Source organism: Triticum dicoccoides, chromosome 2B (genome assembly GCF_002162155.2).
Source record: "Triticum dicoccoides isolate Atlit2015 ecotype Zavitan chromosome 2B, WEW_v2.0, whole genome shotgun sequence".
NCBI classification, from domain to species: Eukaryota; Viridiplantae; Streptophyta; class Magnoliopsida; order Poales; family Poaceae; genus Triticum; species Triticum dicoccoides.
Genome location: NC_041383.1, coordinates 633,962,749 through 633,989,552, shown reverse-complemented (window position 1 = coordinate 633,989,552; position 26,804 = coordinate 633,962,749). Strand labels below are relative to the sequence as shown.

General features: G+C 45.2%; 2 protein-coding genes across 2 annotated transcripts; one reads left to right on the top strand and one right to left on the bottom strand.

Annotated features, from left to right (window-relative positions):
- The first annotated feature begins 22,296 nt into the window (after positions 1 to 22,296).
- On the top strand, positions 22,297 to 23,715 carry LOC119365290 (protein TRIGALACTOSYLDIACYLGLYCEROL 1, chloroplastic-like). The gene has a single exon (XM_037630909.1). It carries the CDS (start codon positions 22,426 to 22,428, stop codon positions 23,449 to 23,451), a length of 1,026 nt encoding a protein of 341 aa, XP_037486806.1. The 5' UTR covers positions 22,297 to 22,425; the 3' UTR covers positions 23,452 to 23,715.
- A 116-nt stretch (positions 23,716 to 23,831) lies between these two features.
- LOC119361070 (acyl-acyl carrier protein thioesterase ATL3, chloroplastic-like) lies at positions 23,832 to 25,199 on the bottom strand. The gene is made up of 5 exons (XM_037626449.1): positions 24,979 to 25,199; positions 24,793 to 24,893; positions 24,602 to 24,711; positions 24,250 to 24,345; positions 23,832 to 24,044 (listed from the first exon to the last, which is right to left on the bottom strand). Exons 1-5 carry the CDS (start codon positions 25,197 to 25,199, stop codon positions 23,928 to 23,930), a joined length of 645 nt encoding a protein of 214 aa, XP_037482346.1. The 3' UTR covers positions 23,832 to 23,927.
- Between the last annotated feature and the right edge of the window lie 1,605 nt (positions 25,200 to 26,804).

The following is a 26,804-nucleotide window of genomic DNA, read 5'->3' as shown; positions in this document are numbered from 1 at the left end:
TCCCTCTTAAAAGGTGTGTACAGAAAGGATGATTGTAGCAAACTAAAAATCAAAGACTCATATCATACAAGATGCTCCAAGCGAAACACATATCATGTGGTGAATAAAAATATAGCCTCAAGTAAAGTTACCGATAAACGAAGACGAAAGAGGGTATGCCTTCCGGGGCATCCCCAAGCTTAGGCTCTTGGTTGTCCTTGAATATTACCTTGGGGTGCCTTGGGAATCCCCAACCTTAGGCTCTTTCCACTCCTTATTCCATAGTCCATCAAATCCTTACCCAAAATTTGAAAACTTCACAACACAAAACTCAACAGAAAATCTCATAAGCTCCGTTAGTAGAAGAAATAAATCACCACTTTTCGTACTGTTGTGAACTCATTATTTATTTATATTGGTGTAATATCTAATGTATTCCAACTTTTCCATGGTTCATACCCCCCGATACTACCCATATATTCATCAAAATAAGCAAACAACACATAGAAAATAGAATCTGTCAAAAATAGAACAGTCAGTAGAAATCTGGAAACTTAGAATACTTATGTAACTCCAAAAATTCTGAAAAATTAGGACAACTTGGGAAATTTTTGTACCAATCTTTTGCAAAAGAATCAGATCAAAAGCACTGTTCTATTAATTATGAAAATTATTTTCCGGGGTGCAAAAGTTTCTGTTTTTCAGCAAGATCAAAACAACTATCACCGTAAGCCATCCCAAAGGTCTTACTTGGCACAAACACTAATTAAAACACAAAACCACATCTAACCAGAGGCTAGATGAATTATTCAAAGCAAAACAGGAGACAAAAAAGCAAAAACAAAAAATAAAATTGGGTTGCCTCCCAACAAGCGCTATTGTTTAATGCCCTTAGCTAGGCATAAAAACATGAATAGATCTAGGTATTGTCAGCTTTGGTCTTTACCCTTTTAATGGAGTTATGTTCAAATCCAGGAGGTTCCTTGCGTTTCTCCTCATATTCAGAAATATTTAAGTCATGAGCATCCAATCGCTTATTGCAAAGAGTAATCAACATATTCATGTGGTGGATGTTCCCACTAACATTTTTGAGGGGTTCAAGAGATTTTGCAAAAAACTTGTCACTTCACATAGTTTCTCGAAAACTTGAGTTCCCTCTTGAGTGTGAGGTAATCCCTTTTGTGGGGGTGATATTCCAAGTACCCCTTCTATTATCTCATAAGCAATGTGGGGATCAATTTCAATAAAATTTCCTTTTGTAGCAAATCCAAGAGTTGCCTATGTTGGAGCAGCCAGAGGAGGAAGAAGATTCTCACACACGCAAGATAGATGAACACAAGTCTAGAGGTTGAAGAAGATACACACAGAGACTCTTGGCACACACAACTTTGCCTTTTCTCTATTTCTTTTCACACCTGACACAATGCAAATACATGGGCTTAAGTAGCCAGTGTTACACGGCCAACACGCGGCCACTCACCCACTAACTCCATGCACACAGACACACATACAAACCCCACAACTACTTCCGACTCTTATCAACCGGCTAGCTTCACTTTGAGTAGCAACCAAGTCTGCAGAACGTTGGATATGCACACACAGGACCAAGCCACAACTGATTGCTCCCGATTCTTTCTCCTCGTCGATCTGCCACGCGACTCAGCCGCTCCGGCTCCGCAGTGAACGCAGCTAGCTTCCTAACACATCCATGCAGATAGACTACTTGCTAATGCAACAGCACATACACACATTTGTGCCATACACACGACGCCATGTGACGCTCACAACTTGACATGATTAACCTGTCGTGCTCAAGTGCATCTTCCCTAATCTATATGCATTTATTTTCTACTCCCTCCATCCCATAATGTAAGACGCTTTTTAAAACTAAATGTAATTTTAAAAAATGTCTTACATTATGGGACGGAGGGAGTAATTGTCTAACCCAGTACTAGCTTGCATGTACACATGATCTCATCTTCACGCGACTACATGGCCGCAGCTAAGTTGGTTGGACATGACTACGTGCATGAATGAACTAATGCGATGAAATAAACATGATGAATACCTAGACAACAAGGTTTACTCTATCAATCACCCACTTAACCTTGTTGTCGTAAATTCGAACACCTTCATGTCGATCTTCAAAGCAGCCTCGGCTCGGCGGTGGCGGTCGCGGCGGCGAGGTGGGCCTTCTCCTTCCTGGGCGCGGTGCACTCCCTCGAGAAATGCCTATAGTCTTGGCAGTTGTAGCAGCGGACCTTGCGGATGTCGAAGTTGCTCCTCCTCTTTCCAGCACCGCCGCGTTTCTTGGAGCGAGCAAACCACTCCTCCTCCGTGAGGAGCAGCTGAGTGCCGCTGTTGTTGCTGCCTGCCTCATCCATGTCGAAGCTCTCCACCACGGCCAAGAAGCGACCCCTAAGCTCTTCAATCATCAAGGTCTTGAGGTCGAGTAGTGACTGGATGGAGTGGGCGAGCTGCCGGTAGTGTTGTAGCATGCAGCGGAGAAACTTGAGCATCGCCTTGTGCTCAGTGATGCCGTCGCCGAGGGCCTCGAGGTCGTTGATGATGCCGATGAGGCGGACAACGAACTCCTCCATCCTCTCGCCATCCTTGAACCGGAGATTCTCGAACTCCAATCGACGCGTCTGCGCCCGGGCTTCGCAGACGTGCTCGGACCCCATCCTCAAGGTCTTGAGGGCGTCCCAAGCCTCCTTCGCCGAGTCCTTCGCAGCCAAGGAGCGCAACATCTCTGGCGGCATGCTACCTCTTGAGCACTACGTTGGTTTTCCCTTGATGAGGAAAGGGTGATGCAGCAAAGTAGCGGAAGTATTTCCCTCAGTTTTTGAGAACCAAGGTATCAATCCAGTAGGAGGCTCCACAGAAGTCCCTCGTACCTACACAAACAAACAAGAACCTCGCAACCAACGCGATAAAGGGGTTGTCAATCCCTTCACGGTAACTTGCGAAAGTGAGATCTGATAGAGATAATAAGATAAGATAAATATTTTTGGTGTTTTTATGATATAGATTGAAATGTAAAGATGCAAATAAAAGTAGATCGGAAACTTATATGATAAAGGATAGACCCGGGGGCCATAGGTTTTACTGGTGGCTTCTCTCAAGATAGAATAAGTATTACGGTGGGTGAACAAATTACTGTTAAGCAATTGATAGAAAAGTGCATAGTTATGAGATTATCTAGGCATGATCATGTATATAGGCATCATGTCCGCAACCAGTAGACCGAAACGATTCTGCATCTACTACTATTACTCCACACATCGACCGACTCCTGCCTGCATCTAGAGTATTAAGTTCATAAGAATAGAGTAATGCATTAAGAAAGATGACATGATGTATCGTGATAAACTCAAGCAATATGATATGAACCCCATCTTTTTATCCTCGATGGCAAAAATACAATACGTGCCTTGCTGCCCCTGCTGTCACTGGGAAAGGACACCACAAAATTGAACCCAAAGCTAAGCACTTCTACCATTGCAAGAAAGATCAATCTAGTAGGCCAAACCAAACTGATAATTCGAAGAGACTTGCAAAGATAACCAATCACACATAAAAGAATTCAGAGGAGATTCAAATATTTCTCATGGATAAACTTGATCATAAACCCACAATTCATCGGATCTCGATAAACACACCGCAAAAAGAGTTACATCGAATAGATCTCCAAGAAGATTGAGGAGAACTTTGTATTGAGATTCAAAGAGAGAGAATAAGCCATCTAGCTAATAACTATGGACCCAAAGGTCTGTGGTAAACTACTCACAACTCATTGGAGAGGCCTTGGAGATGATGTAAAGGCCCTCCGCGGTCAATTCCCCCTCTGGCAGAGTGCCGGCAAAGGCTCCAAGCTGGGATCTCGCGGATACAGAAGGTTGCGGCGGTGGAAATAGTTTTTCATGGTGCTCCTGGATGTTTTTGGGCTACGTAGATATATATAGGCGAAGGAGGTAGGTCAGGGGAGCCACGAGGGGCCCATGAGGGTGGGTGGCACGCCTACCCCCCTAGGGCACGCCCTCCTGCCTCGTGGCCACCTCGGCTGCTTCTTGATGTCCACTACAAGTCTCCTGGATTGCGTTTGTTCCAAAAAGATCGCTCCCGAAGGTTTCATTCCATTTGGACTCCGTTTGATATTCCTTTTCTTCGAAACACTGAAATAGGCAAAAAAACATCAATTCGGGTTGGGCCTCCGGTTAGTAGGTTAGTCCCAAAAATCATATAAAAGTGTAAAGTAAAACCCATAAACATCCAAAACGGGTAATATAATAGCATGGAACAATAAAAAATTATAGATACGTTGGAGACGTATCAAGCATCCCCAAGCTTAATTCCTGCTCGTCCTCGAGTAGGTAAATGATAAAAACAGAATTTTTGATGTGGAATGCTACCTAGCATAATTCTCAATGTAATTTTATTTATTGTGGCATGAATGTTCAGATCCAAATGATTCAAGATAAAAGTTCATATTGACATAAAACAATAATACTTCAAACATACTAACAAAGCAATCATGTCTTCTCAAAATATCATGGCTAAAGAAAGCTATCCCTACAAAATCATATAGTCTGGCTATGCTCTATGTTCATCACACAAAGTATTTAATCATGCACAACCCCGATGACAAGCCAAGCAATTGTTTCATACTTTTATGTTCTCAAACTTTTTCAACTTTCACGCAATACATGAGCGTGAGCCATGGACATAGCACTATATGTGGAATAGAATGGTGGTTGTGGAGAAGACAAAAAGGAGAAGATAGTCTCACATCAACTAGGCGTATCAACGGGCTATGGAGATGCTCATTGATAGATATCAATGTGAGTGAGTAGGGATTGCCATGCAACGGATGCACTAGAGATATAAGTGTATGAAATCTCAACAAAAGAAACTAAGTGGGTGTGCATCCAACTTGCTTGCTCACGAAGACCTAGGGCATTTTGAGGAAGCCCATCATTGGAATATACAAGCCAAGTTCTATAATGAAAAATTCCCACTAGTATATGAAAGTGACAACATAGGAGACTCTCTATCATGAAGATCATGGTGCTACTTTGAAGCACAAGTGTGGTAAAAGGATAGTAACATTGTCCCTTCTCCCTTTTCTCTCTTTTTTTATTTGTGGTCTTCTTTGGCCTCTTTTCTTATTTGGGCTTCTTTGGCCTCTTTTATTTTTATAAAGTCCGAAGTCTCAACCCGACTTGTGGGGGAATCATAGTCTTCATCATCCTTTTCTCACTTGGGACAATGCTCTAATAATGAAGATCATCACACTTTTATTGATTTACAACTCAAGAATTACAACTCAATACTTAGAACAAAATATGACTCTACATGAATGCCTCCGGTGGTGTACCGGGATATGTAATGAACCAAGAGTGACATGTACGAAAAATTATGGAGGTGGCCTTGCCACAAATACGATGCCAACTACATGATCATGCAAAGAGCAATATGACAATGATGGGGCATGTCATAATAAATGGAACGGTGGAAAGTTGCATGGCAATATATCTCGGAATGGCTATGGAAATGCCATAATAGGAAGGTATGGTGGCTGTTTTGAGGAAGTTATATGGTGGGTGTATGGTACCAGCGAAAGTTGTGCGGCACAAGAGATGCTAGCAATGGTGGAAGGGTGAGAGTGCGTATAATCCATGGACTCAACATTAGTCATAAAGAACTCATATACTTATTGCAAAAATGTACAAGTTATTGAAACAAAGTACTACGCGCATGCTCCTAGGGGGATAGATTGGTAGGAAAAGACCATCGCTCGTCCCCGACCGCCACTCATAAGGAAGACAATCAATAAATAAATCGTGCTCCAACTTCATCACAAAGCGGTTCACCATACGTGCATGCTACGGGAATCACAAACGTCAACACAAGTATTCTTCAAATTCACAACTACTCAACTAGCATGACTCTAATATCACCATCCTCATATCTCAAAACAATTATCAAGCATCAAATTGATCATAGCATCCAATTCACTTTCTATGATAGTTTTTATTATACTCAACTTGGATGCCCATCATTCTAGGACCAATTTTATAACCATAGCAAATACCATGCTGTTCTAAAATACTCTCAAAGTAATATAAGTCAAGCATGAGAGACCAATAATTTCTACAAAATAAAACCACCGCCGTGCTCTAAAAGATATAAGTGAAGCACTAGAGCAAAATTATCTAGCTCAAAAGATATAAGTGAAGCACATAGAGTATTCTAATAAATTCTGAATCATGTTGTGTCTCTCCTAAAAGGTGTGTACAGAAAGGATGATTGTGGTAAACTAAAAATCAAAGACTCATATCATACAAGACGCTCCAAGCAAAACAGATATCATGTGGCGAATAAAAATATAGCTCCAAGTAAAGTTACCAATAGACGAAGACGAAAGAGGGCATGCCTTCCGGGGAATCCACAAGCTTAGCCTTTTGGTTGTCCTTGAATTATCTTGGGGTGCCATGGGCATCCCCAAGCTTAGGCTCTTGCCACTCCTTATTCCATAGTCCATCAAATCTTTACCCAAAACTTGAAAACTTCACAACACAAAACTCAACAGGAAATCTCATAAGCTCCGTTAGTGCAAGAAAGAAAAAACACCACTTAAGTTACTGTAATGAACTCATTATTTATTTATATTGGTGTTAAACCTACTGTATTCCAACTTCTCTATGGTTCATACCCCCCGATACTAGCCATAGATTCATCAAAATAAGCAAACAACACACGAAAAACAGAATCTGTCAAAAACAGAACAGTCTGTAGCAATCTGTAACTTTCGAATGCTTCTGGAACTCTAAAAATCCTACAAAAATAGGAAGTGCTGGTCAATTTGTCTATTGATCTACTTCAAAAATAATCAACTAAAAATCACGTTTCTGTGATTTACTAAAATTATACTCGTGCGCGCGGAAGTTTCTGTTTTTCAGCAGAATCAAATTAACTATCACCATATGTTATCTTATAGGTTCTACTTGGCACAAACACTAATTAAAACATAAAACCACATCTAAACAGAAGCTGGATGTATTATTTATTACTAAACTGAAGCAAAAAGCAAGGAAAATAAAATTGGGTTGCCTCCCAACAAGCGCTATCGTTTAACGCCCCTAGCTAGGCATAAAAGCGAGAATATATCTTGCCATCTTTCGCATTCAGTTCATGTGGCTCGCATAATAGATTCATAAGGTAATTTGACTTTCTTTCTAGGAAAGTGTTCCATGTCTTTCCTTAATGGAAATTAGAATCTAATATTCCCTTCCTTCATATCAATAATTGCACCAATCGTTCTAAGGAAAGGTCTACCAAGAATAATAGGACATGAAAAATTGCAATCTATATCAAGAACAATGAAATCTACGGGCACATAATTCCTATTTGCAACAATAAGAACATCATTAATCCTTCCCATAGGTTTCTTAATAGTGGAATCCGCAAGGTGCAAGTTTAAAGAGCAATCATCAAATTCACGGAAACCTAGCACATCACATAAAGTTTTTGGAATCGTGTAAACACTAGCACCCAAATCACACAAAGCATATCATTCATGATCTTTAATTTTAATTTTTATACTAGGTTCCCACTCATCATAAAGTTTTCTAGGTATAGAAACTTCCAACTCAAGTTTTTCCTCATAAAATTGCATCAAGGCATCAACAATATGTTTGGTAAAAGCTTTATTTTGACTATAAGCATGAGGAGAATTCAACACGGATTGCAACAAGGAAATACAATCTATTAAAGAACAATTATCATAATTAAATTCCTTGAAATCCATTATAGTGGGTTCATTGCTATGTAAAGTTTTGAGCCCTCCAATCCCACTTTTACCAATTTTAGCATCAAGATCTAAAAACTCCGAATCATTGGGACGCCTTTTAACTAAAGTTGACTCATCTTCAGTCCCATCATTATCAAGATTCATATTACAAAACAAAGATTTAATAGGGGACACATCAATAACTTTTAGATCTTCATCATTATTTATTTCTAACCCTTCTGGTTTGGCGGCCATCTTATTAACTAAGGTGGCTTGCTTATCAGAAATTTGAGCTATTGATTTTTCAAGACGAGCAATCTGAGAATTGAAACCATAAAATTCCTTAGACATATCATCAAGTTCTTTATTCATGTATTCCATAAAGCTTTTTTGTTCTTTAAGCTCATTTCTAAAGAAATTATTATGCTGAAATTGTAAAGTCATAAAGCTTCTAATGTTTAATTCAATCTCTTCCAACCTTCTAAGATGAAGATTAACGTTCTTAGGCAAAGCCATAAGGGCAAACAAACACACAAGAGACAAGTGAAAAAGAGAGGCGAATGAGGAAGAGAAGGCGAATAAAATGGCAAGGGTGAAGTGGGGGAGAGGAAAATGAGAGGCAAATGACAAATAATGTAATGCGAGAGAGATGAGTTTGTGATGGGCACTTGGTATGTCTTGACTTGAGCGAAGACCTCCCCGGCAACGGCACCAGAAATCCTTCTTGCTACCTCTTGAGCACTATGTTGGTTTTCCCTTGAAGAGGAAAGGGTGATGCAGCAAAGTACCGTAAGTATTTCCCTCAGTTTTTTAGAACCAAGGTATCAGTCCAGTAGGAGGCTCCACAGAAGTCCCTCATACCTACACAAACAAATAAGAACCTCGCAACCAACGTGATAAAGGGGTTGTCAATCCCTTCACGGTAACTTGCAAAAGTGAGATCAAATAGAGATAATAAGATAAGATAAATATTTTTGGTATTTTTATGATATAGTTGAAAAGTAAAGATGCAAATAACAGTAGATCAGAAACTTATATGATAAAGGATAGAACCGGGGGCCATAGGTTTCACTAGTGGCTTCTCTCAAGATAGCATAAGTATTATGGTGGGTGAACAAATTACTGTCGATCAATTGATAGAAAAGTGCATAGTTATGAGATTATCTAGGCATGATCATGTATATAGGCATCACGTCCACAACAAGTAGACCGAAACGATTCGGCATCTACTACTATTACTCCACACATCGACCGACTCCTACCTGCATCTGGAGTACTAAGTCCATAAGAACAGAGTAACGCATTAAGAAAGATGACATGATGTAGAGGGATAAACTCAAGCAATATGATATAAACCTCATCTTTTTATCCTTCATGGAAACAATACAATATGTGCCTTGCTGCCCCTGCTGTCACTGGGAAAGGACACCGCAAGATTGAACCCAAAGCTAAGCACTTCTCCCATTGCAAGAAAGATCAATCTAGTAGGCCAAACCAAACTGATAATTCAAAGAGACTTGCAAAGATAACCAATCACACATAAAAGAATTCAGAGGAGATTCAAATATTTCTCATAGATAAACTTGATCATAAACCCACAATTCATCGGATCTCGACAAACACACCATAAAAAGAGTTACATCGGATAGATCTCCAAGAAGATCGAGGAGAACTTTGTATTGAGATTCAAAGAGAGAGAAGAAGCCATCTAGCTAATAACTATGGACCCGAAGGTCTATGTTAAACTACTCACAACTCATCGGAGAGGCCGTGGAGATGATGTAGAGGCCCTCTGTGGTTGATTCCCCCTTCGACAGAGCGCCAGCGAAGGCTCCAAGATGGGATCTCGCAGATACAGAAGGTTGCGGCGGTGGAAATAGTTTTTCATGGTGCTCCTGGATGTTTTCGGGGTACGTAGATATATATAGGTGAAGGAGGTAGGTCAAGGGAGCCACGAGGGTGGGGGCGCGCCTACCCCTAGGGCGCGCCCTCCTGCCTCATGGCCGCCTCGGCTGCTTCTTGACGTCCACTCCAAGTCTCCTGGATTGCGTTTGTTCCAAAAAGATCGCTCCCGAAGGTTTCATTCCGTTTGGACTCCGTTTGATATTCTTTTTCTTCAAAACACTGAAATAGGCCAAAAAATAGCAATTCGGGCTAGGCCTCCGGTTAGTAGGTTAGTCCCAAAAATGATATATAAGTGTAAAGTAAAGCCCATAAACATCCAAAACAGGTAATATAATAGCATGGAACAATCAAAAATTATAGATACGTTGGAGATGTATCATGACACAGACTGGAGGATGATGCCCAAAGCTTCACGATCGTCGCGGTAGTCGATGACGGCGCCATGCTCGACTACCTCCCACAGGCCTTATGCGTGCAGCCGCACTCGCATGACAAGCGCCCACTCGGTGTAGTTTGTGCAGGTCAGCAGGGGGAGCTGCACCATCGACGAGGTTTGCCAGACGACGCGCTCGACGATGCGAACCTCGCCGCTGCAGCTACCGTCGATGAGCCACGCCTTCGATGGAGTCGTCGGCTCCCCCGGCTTCCCCTTGGCCAGCTCCACCGCCTTGGACACATCATCTCCCTCGGTGCCGGCCATCACAGGGACAGATCAAACCGTAGCTTTGTATACCAAATGTTGGAGCAGCCGGAGGAGGAAGAATATTCTCACACACGCAAGATAGATGAACACAAGTCTAAAGCTTGAAGAAGATACGCACAGAGACTCTTGGCACAAGCTCCTGGTTCTTAAAAATTACGGAGTAAAATTTTAAAATCCCCCTTCATAGTGCAATTGTGATAAGATTCTTTCATCCTATACCAAGCATCCTTTAAATTTTTCCTTGTTTCTGTTTGAATTGAAGAACAGCAAAGTCAAGAGACAAAGGAGGGGCAAAAGTGCTAGTCATAGATAAAAGGTAAAGATGGAGGAAACACACGAAGAGATGAATGGAAGAGGGGCGCAGAAAAGGGCGAATCTTTTCGAAAATCGTTTTAGAAGTGGGTGGGAGAAAAACGAGAGGCAAAAGGCGAATAATGTAATGCAAGAGATGAGAGTTTTATGATGGGTACTTGGTATGTCTTGACTTGGCATAGATCTCCCCGGCAACGGCGCCAGGAATTCTTCCTGCTACTTCTTGAGCTTGCGTTGGTTTTTCCCTTGAAGAGGAAAGGGTGATGTAGCAAAGTGGAGATAAGTATTTCCCTCAGTTAGAGAACTAAGGTATCAATCCAGTAGGATACAATGCACAAACCACCAAAACCTACACGAACAATCAAACAACTTGCACCCAACACGATAAAGGAGATGTCAATCCCTTCACAATCCCTTGCAAAAGTGATATCTAATAGAGATAGATGAAACTAAACAAAAGGTAAAGTAAATATTTTTGGTATTTTTGGTTTATAGATCGGAAAGTAAAAGATTGCAAAATAGTAGATCAGAAACTTATATGATGGAAAATAGACACGGGGGCCATAGGTTTCACTAGTAGCTTCTCTCAAGATAGCAAATAATACGGTGGGTGAACAAATTACTATCGAGCTATTGATAGAAAAGCGCAAAGTTATGACGATATCCAAGGCAATGATTATGAAATATAGGCATCACGTCCATGTCAAGTAGACCGACTCCTGCCTGCATCTACTACTGTTACTCCACACATCGACCGACTCCTTCCCGCATCTAGATTCTAGAGTATTAAGTTCATGAAGAACAGAGTAACGCATTAAGTAAGATGACATGATGTAGAGGAATAAACCCAATCAATATGATGTAAACCCCATCTTTTTATCCTCGATGGCAACAATACGATACGTGCCTTGCTGCCCCTACTGTCACTGGGAAAGGACATCGCGAGATTGAACTCAAAGCTAAGCACTTCTCCCATTGCAAGAAAAACTAATCTAGTTGGCCAAACTAAACTGATAGTTCCAAGAGAATTACAGATATATCAAATCATGCATATAAGAATTCAGAGAAGATTCAAATAATATTCATAGATAAGTAGATCATAAATACACAATTCATCGGATCTCGACAAACAGACTGCAAAAGAAGATTACATCGGATAGATCTCCAAGAACATCAAGGAGAACATGGTATTGAGAATCAAAGAGAGAGAAGAAGCCATCTAGCTACTAGCTATGGACCCATAGGTCTGAGATAAACTACTCACGCTTCATCAGAAAGGGCAATAGAGGTGATGTAGAAGCCCTCCATGATCGAATCCCCCTCCAGCAGGATGCCGGAAAATGCCCCTAGATGGGATCTCACGGGTACAGAAGGTTGCGGCGGCGAAAAAGTGTTTTCGTGGATGCTTCTGGCAGTTTGGGGATATTTGTGAATATATAGGACGAAGAAGTAGGTCGGTGGAGTCACGGGGGGCCCACAAGGTAGGGACACGCCCTTCCCCCTGGTGACCGCCTCGTGGCTCTTCCGACTTGATCTCCAAGTCTCCTGGGTGTATTCTGATCCAAGAAAAATCATCGCGAAGGTTTTATTCCATTTGGGATCCGTTTGGTATTACTTCTTTGCGAAGCTCAAAAACAAGGAAAAAACAAAAACTGGCACTGGGCTCTAGGTTAATAGGTTAGTCCCCAAAATAATATAAAATAGCATATTAATGCATATAAAACATCCAAAACAGATAATATAATAGCATGGAAGAATCAAAAATTATAGATACTTTGGAGACGTATCATGCCCTGGGTTCCGCGTGCAAGACGAAATGCTAGACACCACCGGCGACATGTAGGACGTCGAGCACGATGATGTTGAGGAGGTGGAAAAGGAAGACTGATGGAGCCATCGGCCAAAGGAAGAAGGTAGAAGCGGACGTCCAACGCCAGGTCGGGCGAGCCTCGCGTCAACTAGATGCCAAAGGAAGACGAGTGCCTCGCTGAAGCATGAAAGACTCTCAGCATCGACTTGATCACCGCTGCAAATCAGAATGCCGACACCTACTGGAGAAGGGTCAAGACGGTGTTCGACGAGCACAAGTTGGTCAACCCCGAGTTTGCCAGGATCCACATGTTTTGCGGCAACAAGGCCATGGCCAACCATTGGGCGACCATCCAGCAGGCCTAGAGCAAGTGGCATGGGATTTAGGTGGAGGTCATTGCTCGCCCGGAGAGCGGTGCCAACGTCGAGCGTCAGTTATGTCCATGGCTCGCCGACCCAGCTCTTTGCCTTGTACTTCACCGACACTTGTTCTTCGTCTGTGTAGATGGTCCGAATGTTCGACATGTTTCGCCAGGACAACAACGACCTCGAGTTCAAGTTCCTTCATGTCTTCACCGGAACTGAGTTGTGTGAGAAATGGACAGAGTGTCATCTTGCTCTCTCAAAGACCAAGGACGGTCTCTACAACCCAGATGCGCCTGTCTCGGTGTCGGCAAAAGGGCTTCCTGATGGCAACAAGAGACCCAAGGCGGAGAGGGACTCGACGCCCGCTGCCGAACGGCTGCAGTCGTCCATAGAAAAGTGCATCACTGACGTGAGGATCCACGCCGCAAAGAGGGAGGAGCAGTCCAAGGCGAGGTGGTCGGCGTAGATGACGAAGCAGGACATCAAGCTCGCCCTTCTGAGGACCAACGTCACCACGAAGAAGCAGAACACCGACATGGGATTCCTGATGGGAGCAGACATGGCGACGATGGACCAGCAGGGGAAGATGTGTGTTGGAAATATGCCCTAGAGGCAATAATAAAATGGTTATTATTATATTTCCTTGTTCATGATAATTGTCTATTGTTCATGCTATAATTGTATTAACCGGAAACCGTAATACATGTGTGAATACATAGACCACAACATGTCCCTAGTGAGCCTCTAGTTGACTAGCTCGTTGATCAATAGATGGTTATGGTTTCCTGACCATGGACAATGGATGTCATTGATAACGAGATCACATCATTAGGAGAATGATTTGATGGACAAGACCCTATCCTAAGCATAGCATAAGATCGTGTAATTCATTTGCTAGAGCTTTTCTAATGTCAAGTATCTTTCCTTAGACCATGAGATTGTGCAACTCCCGGATGCCATAGGAATGCTTTGGGTGTATCAAACGTCACAACGTAACTGGGTGACCATAAAGGTGCACTATAGGTATCTCCGAAAGTGTCTGTTGGGTTGGCATGAATCGAGACTGGGATTTTACACTCCGTATGACGGAGAGGTATCTCTGGGTCCACTCAATAATGCATCATCATAATGAGCTCAATGTGACTAAGGAGTTAGCCACGGTAACATGCATTACAGAACAAGTAAAGAGACTTGCCGGTAACGAGAGTGAACGAGGTACGGGGATACCGACGATCGAATCTTGGGCAAGTAACATACCGATGGACAAGGGGAATTGTATATGGGATTGATTGAATTCTCGACATCATGGTTCATCCGAGGAGATCATCGTGTAACATGTGGGAGCCAATATGGGTATCCATATCCCGCTATTGGTTATTGGCCGGAGAGATGTCTCGGTCATGTCTGCATGGTTCCCGAACTCGTAGGGTCTACACACTTAAGGTTCGGTGACGCTAGAGTTGAAATGGGAAATTGTATGTGGTTACCGAAAGTTGCTCGGAGTCCCGGATGAGATCTAGAACATCACGAGGGTTCCAGAATGGTCCGGAGGTGAAGATTTATATATGGGAAGTCCAGTTTCAGTCATTGGAAAGGTTTCAGGGGTTATCGGTATTGTACCGGGACCATCGAAAGGTGTCCGGGGGTCCACCAGGTGGGGCCACCTACCTCGAGGGACCAAGTGGGATGAATATGGGTGGGAACCAGACCCTAGTGGGCTGGTGTGCCCCCCGCCCCAAGGGCCCAAGGCGCCTAGGGTTGAAAACCCTAGGGGGTGGGGGCGCCTCCCACCTCCTTGGGGGGGCAAGTCTCCCCTCTTGGCCGCCCCCCCCTCTAGATGCATCTGAGGGGGGCGGCCCCCTCTCCCCTTCACCATATAAATAGAGGGGGGTGGGAGGGCAGCCGCACCTCAGCCCCTGGCGCAGCCCTTCCCCCTCCTACACCTCTTCCTCCTCCGTTTGAGCTTGGCGAAGCTCTGCCGGAGAACCACGAGCTCCACCACCACGCCGTCGTGCTGCCGGAGTTCTCCCTCAACTTATACTCCCCCCTTGATGGATCAAGAAGGAGGAGACGTCCCCAGGCTGTACATGCGTTGAACACGGAGGCACCATCTGTTCGGCTCTTGGATCGGATCTTCCACGATTTGAATCGCTGCGAGTACGACTCCATCAACCGTGTTCTTGTAACGCTTCCGCTTAGCGATCTTCAAGGGTATGAAGATACACTCTCTCTCATTCTCTCTCGTTGCTAGCATCTCCTAGATTGATCTTGGTGACACGTAGGAATTTTTTGAATTATTACTACATTCCCCAATAGTGGCATCATGAGCTAGGTCTATGCGTAGATTCTATGCACGAGTAGAACACAAGTAGTTGTGGGTGATGATTTGGTCAATTTGCTTACTGTTACTAGTCCTATCTTGATTCAGCGGCATTGTGGGATGAAGCGGCCCGGACCGACTTTACATGTACGCTTACGTGAGACAGGTTCCACCGACCGATATGCACTTGTTGCATAAGGTGGCTAGCGGGTGTCTGTCTCTCCCACTTTAGTCGGATCGGGTTCGATGAAGAGGGTCCTTATGAAGGGTAAATAGCAATTGGCATATCACCGTTGTGGCTTTTGCGTAGGTAAGAAATGTTCTTGCTAGAAACCCATAGCAGCCACGTAAAACTTTCAACAACAATTAGAGAACATCTAACTCGTTTTTGCAGGGTATGCTATGTGATGTGATATGGCCAAAAGGATGTGATGAATTATATATGTGATGTATGAGATTGATCATGTTCTTGTAATAGGAATCACGACTTGCATGTCGATGAGTATGACAACCGGCAGGAGCCATAGGAGTTGTCTTAATTTATTCTATGACCTGTGAGTCAATATAAGCGCCATGTAATTACTTTACTTTATTGCTAACCGTTAGCCATAGTAGTAGAAGTAATAGTTGGCGAGGCAACTTCATGGAGACACGATGATGGAGATCATGGTGTCATGCTGGTGACGATGGTGATCATGCCGCGCCTCGAAGATGGAGATCAAAAGTGCAAGATGACATTGGCCATATCATGTCACTTTATGATTTGCATGTGATGTTTGTCATGTTTACATCTTATTTGCTTAGAACGATGGTAGCATAAATAAGATGATCCCTCACTAAAATTTCAAGAAATGTGTTCCCCTAACTATGCACTGTCGCGAAGTTTCGTTGTCTCGAAGCACCACGTGATGATCGGGTGTGATAGATTCTAATGTTCGCATACAATGGGTATAAACCAGATTTACACATGTGAAACACTTAGGTTGACTTGACGAACCTAGCATGTACAGACATGGCCTCGAAACACGAGAGACCGAAAGGTCGAACATGAGTCGTATGGTAGATGCGATCAACATGGAGATGTTCATCTGACTAGTCCGTCTCACGTGGTGATTGGACACGGCCTAGTCAATTCAGATCATGTGTCACTTAGATGACTAGAGGGATGTCTATCTGAGTGGGAGTTCATTAAATAATTTGATTAGATGAACTTAATTATCATGAACTTAGTCTAAAATCTATCTTGTAGATCCAATGGCCCACGCTAATGTTGCCCTCAACTTCAACACGTTCCTAGAGAAAATCAAGCTAAAAGATGATGGAAGCAAGTATACGGACTGGGTCCGTAACTTGGGGATCATCCTCATAGCTGCCAAGAAAGCATATGTCCTTGAAGCACCGCTAGGTGACGCACCCATTTTCCAGCAACTCAAGACGATATGAACGCCTGGCAGTCGTGTAGTGATGATTACTCCCTGGTTCAGTGCAACATGCTTTACAGCTTAGAATCGGGGCTCCAAAAGCATTTTGAGCACCATGGAGCATATGAGATGTTCCAAGAGCTGAAAATGGTTTTCCAAGCTCATGCCCGGATCGAGAGATAAGAAATCTCCGACAAGTTCTACAGTTGTAAGATGGGGGAAAACAGTTCTGTCAGTGAGCATATACTCAAAATGTCTGGGTTGCACAACCGCTTGTCTCAGCTAGGAGTTAATCTTCCAAATGACTCGGTCATTGACAGAATCCTCCAGTCGCTTCCACCTAGCTACAAGAGCTTTGTGATGAACTACAATATGTAAGGGATGGAGAAGTCCATTCTTGAGTTATATTCGATGCTGAAATCAACGGAGGTGGAGATCAAAAAGGAATATCAAGTGTTGATGGTGAATAAGACCACTAGTTTCAAGAAAGGCAAGGGAAAGAAAAACTTCAAGAAGGACGGCAAGGGAGTTGCCGTGCCTAGTAAGTCGGTTGCCAGGAAGAAGCCAAAGAATGGACCCAAGCCTAAGACTGAGTGCTTTTATTGCAAGGGAAATGGTCACTGGAAGCGGAACTGCCCCAAGTACTTAGCGGATAAGAAGGCCGGCAACGCCAAAGGTATATATGATATACATGTTATTGATGTGTACCTTACCAACGCTCGTAGTAGCTCCTGGGTATTTGATACCGGTGCAGTTGCTCACATTTGTAACTCAAAATAGGAGCTGCAGAATAAGCAGAGACTAGCGAAGGACGGGGTGACGATGCGCGTCGGGAATGGTTCCAAGGTCGATGTGATCACCATCAGCACGCTACCTCTACATCTACCTTCGGGATTAGTTTTAAACCACAATAGTTGTTATTCAGTAACAGCTTTGAGCATAAACATTGTATCTGGATCGTTTGATGCGAGATGGCTACTCATCTAAATCCGAGAATAATGGTTGTTCTATTTATATGAGAGATACGTTTTATGGTCATGCCCCGCTAGTCAATGGTTTATTTTTATTAAATCTCGAACATGATGTTACACATATTCATAGTGTGAATGCCAAAAGATGTAAGGTTGATAATGATAGTCCCACATACTTGTGGCACTGCCACCTTGGTCACATTGGTGTCAAACACATGAAGAAACTCCATGCAGATGGACTTTTGGAGTCTCTTGATTATGAATCATTTGACACGTGCGAACCATGCCTCATGAGCAAAATGACCAAGACTCTGTTCTCCGGAACAATGAAGTGAGCAACCAACTTGTTGGAAATAATACATACGGATGTATGCGGTCCAATGAGCGTTGAGGCTCGCGGTGGCTATCATTATGTTCTCACCCTCATTGATGACTTAAGTAGATATGGGTATGTCTACTTAATGAAACACAAGTCTGAGACCTTTGAAAAGTTTAAGGAATTTCAGAGCGAGGTAGAGAATCAACATGACAGGAAAATAAAGGTCTTACGATCAGATCGTGGAGGAGAATATTTTAGTCACGAGTTTGGCACGTACTTAAGGAAATGTGGAATTGTTTCACAACTCACGCCGCCTGGAACACCTCAGCGAAATGGTGTGTCTGAATGTCGTAATCGCACTCTATTGGATGTGGTGCGATCTATGATGTCTCTTACCAATCTACCGCTATCATTCTAGGGTTATGCTTTAGAGACTACCACATTCACTTTAAATAGGGCACCATCTAAATCCGTTGAGACGACACCGTATGAATTATGGTTTGGGAAGAAACCTAAGTTGTCGTTCCTGAAAGTTTGGGGATGCAATGGTTATGTCAAGAAATTTCAACCTGAAAAGCTCGAACCCAAATCAGAAAATGTGTCTTCATTGGATACCCTAAGGAAACTATTGGGTATACCTTCTACCTCAGATCCGAGGGCAAGATATTTGTTGCCAAGAATGGATCCTTTCTGGAGAAAGAGTTTCTCTCGAAAGAAGTAAGTGGGAGGAAAGTAGAACTTGATGAGGTAACCCCTCTTGAACCGAAAGTAACGCAGCCCAGGAAGATGTTTCTGTGGTGCCTGCACCGACTATAGAGGAAGTTAATGATGATGATCATGAAACTTTAGATCAAGTTGCTACTGAACTTCGTAGGTCCACGAGGACACGTTCCACACCAGAGTGGTATGGCAACCCTGTCCTGAAAATCATGTTGTTAGACAACGGTGAACCTTCGAACTATGAAGAAGCGATGGCGGGCCCGGATTCCAACAAATGGCTTGAAGCCATGAAATCCAAGATAGGATCCATGTATGAGGACAAAGTATGGACTTTGGTGAACTTGCTCGATGATCAGAGAGCCATAGAAAATAAGTGGATCTTTAAGAAGAAGACTGACGTGGATGGTAATGTGACCGTCTATAAGGCTCGGCTTGTTGCTAAGGGTTATCGACAAGTTCAAGGAGTTGACTACGATGAGACCTTCTCACCCGTAGCGAAGCTGAAGTACGTCTGAATCATGTTAGCAATTGCCGCATTCTATGATTATGAAATCTGGCAAATGGACGTCAAAACGGCATTCCTTAAGGGTTTTCTTAAGGAAGAATTGTATATGATGCAACTGGAAGGTTTTGTCGATCCTAATAATGTTGTCAGGGTATGCAAGCTCTAGCGCTCCATCTATGGGCTGGTGCAAGCATCTCGGAGTTGGAACATTCACTTTGATGAAATGATCAAAGCATTTGGGTTTATACAGATTTATGGAGAAGCCTGTATTTACAAGAAAGTGAGTGGGAGCTATGTAGCTTTTCTCATATTATATGTGGATGACATACTATTGATGGGAAATGATATAGAACTTTTGGAAAGCATAAAGGCCTACTTGAATAAGTGTTTCTCTATGAAGGACCTTGGAGAAACTGCTTACATATTAGACATCAAGATCTATAGACATAAATCAAGACGCCTCATTGGTCTTTCACAAAGCACATACCTTGAGAAGATATTGAAGAAGTTCAATATGGATCAGTCCAAGAAGGGGTTCTTGCCTATATTGCAAGGTGTGAGATTGAGCACAACTCAATGCCCGGCCTCGGCAGCAGAAAGAGAAAAGATGAGTGTCATCCCCTATGCCTCAGCCGTAGGCTCTATTATGTATGTCATGCTGTGTACCAGACCTGATGTGAACCTTGCCATAAGTTTGGCAGGGAGGTACCAAAGTGATCCCGGTATGGAACACTGGACAACGGTCAAGAATATCCTGAAGTACCTGAAAAGTACTAAGGATATGCTACTCGTTTATGGAAGTGCCGAAGAGCTCGTCATAAAGGGTTATGTCGATGCTAGCTTTGACACAGATCTGGATGACTCTAAGTCACAAACCGGATACGTGTATATTTTGATGGTGGGGCAGTCAGCTGGTGCAGTTGCAAGCAAAGAGTCATGGCGGGATCTACATGCGAAGCGGAGTACATAGCTGCCTTGGAAGCAACGCGGGAAGGGGTCCGGATGAAGGAGTTTATCACCGACCCAGGAGTGATTCCCAATGTGTCAGGCCCGATGACTCTCTTCTGTGACAACACTGGAGTTATTGCCGTTGGCAAGGAGCCCAGGTTTCATAAGAAGACCAAGCACATCAACCGCCGGTTCAACTCCATTCGTGAATATATTCAAGATGGAGACATAGATATTTGTAAAGTACATACGGATCTGAATGTCGCAGACCTGTTGACTAAACCTCTTCCACGAGCAAAACATGATCAGCACCGGAATGCTATGGGTGTTCGATTCATCACAATGTAACTAGATTATTGACTCTAGTGCAAGTGGGAGACTGTTGGAAATATGCCCTATAGGCAATAATAAAATGGTTATTATTATATTTCCTTGTTCATAATAATTGTCTATTATTCATGCTATAATTGTATTAACCGGAAAACCATAATACATGTGTGAATACATAGACCACAACATGTCCCTAGTGAGTCTCTAGTTGACTAGCTCGTTGATCAAGAGATGATTATGGTTTCCTGACCATGGACATTGGATGTCATTGGTAATGATATCACATCATTAGAATAATGATGTGATGGACAAGACCCAATCCTAAGCATAACACAAGATCGTGTAGTTCGTTTGCTAGAGCTTTTCTAATGTCAAGTATCTTTCCTTAGACCATGAGATTGTGCAACTCCCGGATGCCGTAGGAATGCTTTGGGTGTATCAAACGTCACAACGTAACTGGGTGACCATAAAGGTGCACTACAGGTATCTCCGAAAGTGTCTGTTGGGCTGGCACGAATCGAGACTGGGATTTGTCACTCCGTATAATGGAGAGGTATCTTTGGGCCCACTCGGTAATGCATCATCATAGTGAGCTCAATGTGACTAAGGAGTTATCCATGTGATCATGCGTTACGAAACAAGTAAAGAGACTTGCCGGTAATGAGACTGAACGAGGTACGGGGATACCGATGATCGAATCTCGGGCAAGTAACATACCGATGGACAAAGGGGATTGTATACGGGATTGATTGAATCCCCGACATCGTGGTTCATCCGATGAGATCATCGTGGAACATGTGAGAGCCAATATGGGTATCTAGATCCAGCTATTGGTTATTGGCCGGAGAGATGTCTCGGTCATGTCTGCATGGTTCCCAAACCCGTAGGGTCTACACACTTAAGATTCGGTGACACTAGAGTTGAAATGGGAAATTGTATGTGGTTACCGAAAGTTGTTCGAAGTCCCGGATGAGATCTCGGATGTCATGAGGAGTTCCGGGGTCCGGATGTGAAGATTTATATATGGGAAGTCCAGTTTTAGTCACTGAAAAGGTTTCGGGGGTTATCGGTATTGTACCGAGACCACCGAAAGGTGTCCGGGGGTCCACCGGGTGGGGCCACCTGCCCCGGGGGACCAAGTGGGCTGAATATGGGTGGGAACCAGCCCCTAGTGGGCTGGTGCGCCCCCCAAGGGCCCAATGCGCCTATGGTTGAAAACCCTAGGGGGTGGGGGCGCCTCCCACCTGCTTGGGGGGCAAGTCTCCCCCCTTGGCCGCTGCCCCCCTCTAGATGCATCTAAGGGGCCCGTCCCCCTCTCCCCTTCACCCTATAAATAGAGGGGGGTGGGAGGCAGCCACACCTCAGGCCCTGGCGCAGCCCTTCCCCCTCCTACACCTCCTCCTCCTCCTCCTTTTGAGCTTGGCGAAGCTCTGCTGGAGAACCAGGAGCTCCACCACCACGCCGTCGTGCTACCAGAGTTCTCCCTCAACTTCTCCTTCCCCCTTGCTGGATCAAGAAGGAGGAGACGTCCCCGGGCTGTACGTGTGTTAAACGCGGAGGCACCGCCCGTTCGGCGCTTGGACCGGATCTTCCGCGATTTGAATCGCCGCGAGTACGACTCCATCAACCACATTCTTGTAATGCTTCCGCTTAGCGGTCTTCAAAGGTACGAAGATGCTCTCTCTCTCTCTCGTTGCTAGCATCTCCTAGATTGATCTTGGTGACACGTAGAAATTTTTTAAATTATTACTACGCTCCCCAACAACGTGGTACCTGGCGGACCGGGGGTGTGGGGTGGGGGAGGGGTTGAATTTTTTATTTTTTTGAGACCATGGGGGGTGATCTAACGGGTTGGATCTTTAGGGGGATTTCTTGTCCAGCCCAGTAGCGGCTTTATCGTGGCCCACCAGAGACTCCTTCCTCCCCGCCGATACGGCCGTTCCCCATCGCTTCCCACCCACTCCCACACGGCCACCGCGACGACCACTGTCCCGATCTCCGGCCACCGCCACCACCACCGACACCATGTCGTCCACCACGGCAGGGGCCGCCCTCCTCCTCCGCCCCACCTCCTCCACGACGAACCATCTCCTCCGCTTTGCCAGCCCCTGCCCCAAATCCCACCTCCTCCGCCTCCACTCGCCACGCCGCCGCCTCCCCGTCCTCCGCCTCTCCCTCACGCCCCCCGCCACCGCCGGCAGCAATTCAGCGCCTTCTCCTCCTTCTCCGCCTCCGTCCTCCACGCCCCCGCCTTCTCTTTTCGCCAACTGGTCTCCGCCGCGCGCGATCTGGCGGGGGCTCTCGGCGCTGCTCCTCGCAGGGCAGGTCTTCCACCGCGTCCTCACGGGACGCGTCCACCGCCGCAACCTCCTCGCCCAGCTCCGTCGCGTGGGCCCCGGGAGCGCGGGGGTCTCGCTCCTCACCGCCGCCTTCGTCGGCATGGCCTTCACCATCCAGTTCGTGCGCGAGTTCACCCGCCTCGGTCTCCACCGCTCCGTTGGTGGCGTCCTTGCCCTCGCGCTCGCCCGCGAGCTCACCCCGGTCGTCACCGCCGTCGTCGCTGCCGGCCGAGTTGGCTCCGCCTTTGCCGCCGAGCTCGGCACCATGCAGGTGTCCGAGCAGACGGACACCCTCCGCGTCCTCGGCTCACAGCCCATCGATTACCTCGTGGTTCCCCGGGTCCTCGCTTGCGTGCTTGCGCTCCCTGTCCTAACCCTCATCAGCTTCGCCCTCGGGCTCGCCTCCTCGGCGTTCTTGGCCGACGCCGTCTTTGGTGTAAGCACCAGCATCATTCTGGAGTCAGCACGCAAGGCGCTGCGACCATGGGACTTGATCAGCGCCTTGATAAAATCACAGGTGTTCGGTGCCATTATTGCGGTGGTGAGCTGTGCATGGGGTGTGACAACCCACGGAGGAGCCAAGGGCGTTGGCGAGTCCACAACGTCTGCAGTGGTCATTTCCTTGGTTGGAATTTTCATTGCAGACTTCGCCCTTTCGTGCCTGTTCTTCCAGGCTGGTGCTGGTGATTCACTAAAGCACGCGATGGGTTAAGCAAGACCACGGCAGAGACATTTTTGGGTCGTACCAGCATAATTTAGTTCTGTACATTGACCAAAGTGTAGTAGTGGATTCAAGGAGGGCAGCATTGCAACATCAGCCACACTCCAGGTGAATGAGTTATTTTTGTTGTGATATCCTTTGGAAGTAAACTATTGTGCATTATGCACATTCTGTAATTTTTTGCTCAATTGTTTGCATCTGATTTGTGTAGTCTTACCACCACTTGAAAAAAGAAATAAAACTACTTCTGTCCAAGTTGCACTTGCTAACAGAGATGTAAAGCATTTTAAGATCAGCTCAAGCATTCAAGCGGCACTGTAAAATACAAATGTTTTTAGTGAGATATGGTGCTGTGAGGAAACCACAGTGAATTGGCGATCAATATTGTTGATCAATTGCAACGTTGTACTCCAGGAGATCACATACATTAGGTCTTATTAAGAATAGTGGCAATTCCTTTCGATGCTTTAGTCGTCCTTGGATGAGAAGAACTGCAGAATTTTTGTTGATATATCTGGGAATATGCGAGTTGGACGATAGTCTTTGTCGAGGCAAACAACGGTTCCTTTGGCTTCCAGTACGGGCTGCAAGGAGTTCAAAAGGTGAGATATACACGGCAATGCCTAGAAATATACTCCCTCCGTCCCATAATGTAAGACGTTTTTTTACTCTATTGTAGTGTCAAAAAACGTCTTACATTACGGGACGGAGGGAGTAGTTGATATAGACCACAAATTTGAGTACCTTATGTTGGAACACTTGGCACATGCACAAGATGTAAATGCATACCTTATGATCGGGCAGTGTCTCAATTGTTTGCGCAAAGATCACTCTTACACCTTTGATTTGCTCGAGCTTCACCTTGATGACAAACCTGTCACCACTCTGGCAAAACTAGATAAACTTGTTGAGTTTTCTTGACGATATGGTATATCTGACGTACATGAATCTGACTAGGAAAATCATGTGTTGGTGAACTACATCATGGTATCTCTTTCGCATGACCAGCATGTCTATCTGAATTAATAAACTTGATCTTTGTATCTTCTATATTTATTAAATCCTTGAGGAATTTCATTTCAGTTTCAGCACCAGTGGTCCTATGTTTTCTGTATTGTGCTGTGCTTTTAGCAAAACGTACCCTTAAAGGTGCAATGTACTTTAGTTGTACTTCTGAAAGAGCGAGCGCATTGCCTTTGGATGTTATCGCGTCTACACTGATTCCAAGGCTTTCAAATAGCTTGTCATGACCTGTTACAACATGAAGGCTATATATAAATCATTTCACTTCGAAAGGATCCACAGCACTCTTTGAAAATTGACATGGCTAACCGTTTTGAATGTAATAACTGTAGACAGCGTTGTGGACAACACCATATCGGTCAAGTTCCGTGTCATGAACTTTCATCTCAACTTGAAAACATTTGTCCTTCCTGGCATAGCAAGTATTAGCAAATATACTAATTATAATATCTTTTGTTACAATCAAATAACAGAAGAGGGATGGTCTCAGAGAACCTTATGCTGTATTCCTGGTTTGTGTTCACACTAGTCACAGCTTGTAGGGGGTTGGATGCTCTAAGAACAGCCTTGACCTGGTGCTGGTGGAGATATGCTTGGCCAAAGGGCATCACACGGTGGCAGTAACTTGATCTGCCACCACCAGCAGTGTATACCCGGCGTGGATGTTGAGGGAACTGATTGGTGGCAAGAGGAATATGCGCGCCTATCTGCTGCATTGTGGATTCCGATGGTGTTTGTTATTGGTGGCGATGCTGCTAACTTATAGGGATTGTGATTTTAGAAGGCACCTGATTCTTTAACATTCTCCGTAGACTTTCAGTCTGACACTCTGAGCGTACACCTCTACATTTCTAAACGAGTGTGCTGGTGATATTATTTGGGTGCAAAGGACATTGACTTCTGAACTTGGTGTTTGAACTGTTGAGTGTGATTCTGTTATGGCGCTGCTAGAAGGAGGGCGCGAGAGGGCCGGCCGGGGGCCTTATTGCCCACGGCCGGGCAGGAGGGAAGGGATTTCCTTCTTAATTCTTACTCCCTCCGTCCGGAAATACTTGTCATCAAAATGAATAAAAGGGGATGTATCTAGATGTATTTTAGTTCTAGATACATCTCTTTTTATCTATTTTGATGACAAGTATTTTCGGACGGAGGGAGTACTTGATTAGATTGATACATCTTCTATCTTTATATAGAGAGGTTTACTTGACTCTCAAGCAAGGCTTACTTGTCCCCTAAGTAAGGGGCCCTTTTTTCTAATTAACCCTAAGACTAATGGGTCCATTAGGCCCATTACATATTCTAACACTACATCCCACCTGGACATGCAGTTTGTCCTTGAGCTGCAGCCTAAACAACTTATAACCATGACTCAACGCAACGCAAACCTAACACCTAAAAACAAGCCTTTTACATCTCGGCTTGTTTTATTATTCTCAACCTGAAATGGACTGGGTCGCTTTATTTTGGACCCCTTAACAAAAAGTGGACACCATCCGCACGTCGGATGTGCACGTGTACAGCCACCTGGATCCCATGGACACCACCTGGACAAAAGGAGTGCATGTGTATGACCACCTGGAAGTGGTCGCAAGAGTGACCAGCAGAGGCGCCCTTGTGGCGGCCGGTGGCGGAATGCAGTGGTGCTACGCGGTGCGCCGCTGTCGTGACACCATGTCTTCTCCCTGCCGGACGGCTGTTGGTTTGCACCGCACATGGAAGAGTGGAGGGCTTGCGATGGAGAATGACGAGGAGGGGTGCCCCCCCCCAACCGCCGATGTCGCAGACTTTAAGGTCGCTGCCCGCGGGGAAAACAACATGCCTGCCGCCCATGGGGGAAACCGCATGCCCAAGATCCCCGACGCAACGGATGAGATTGAGGTCCTTTGCGCAGCGAAGGGCAACTTGGAGGAGCGGCAGCTGCAGACCGCACATCTCCCGCACATGCCAACGCGCTAGGAGGCCGCGCTCAGCAGCCTCACCGCCGCCGACACATGGCGGGTAGCGATCCAAGACGGAAACGGTGACGGCGATGGCGGGGACTGGAGTTGGTGAAGCGGGACTCCCGCCGGTGCGGTCGATGCGGGATCGGAGCTGACCAGCGGTGGCTGCTGCAGCTGCAGCGGCGGAGCGGCGGGCGCGGCGGAGGCCGCCAGGAGCGGCGGCTGCCACTGCAGCCAGGGCTGGGCGATGGTGGCGATGGATGGCAGCTGCAACGGCTACTACAGTGGCCCGGCGAGCGTGGCAAAGGCCGCCTGGTGCGGCGGCTGCCACAGCGGTGCGGGGCCGGCGATGGGCGCTGGAGGCGCGGCAGGAGCCGGCGC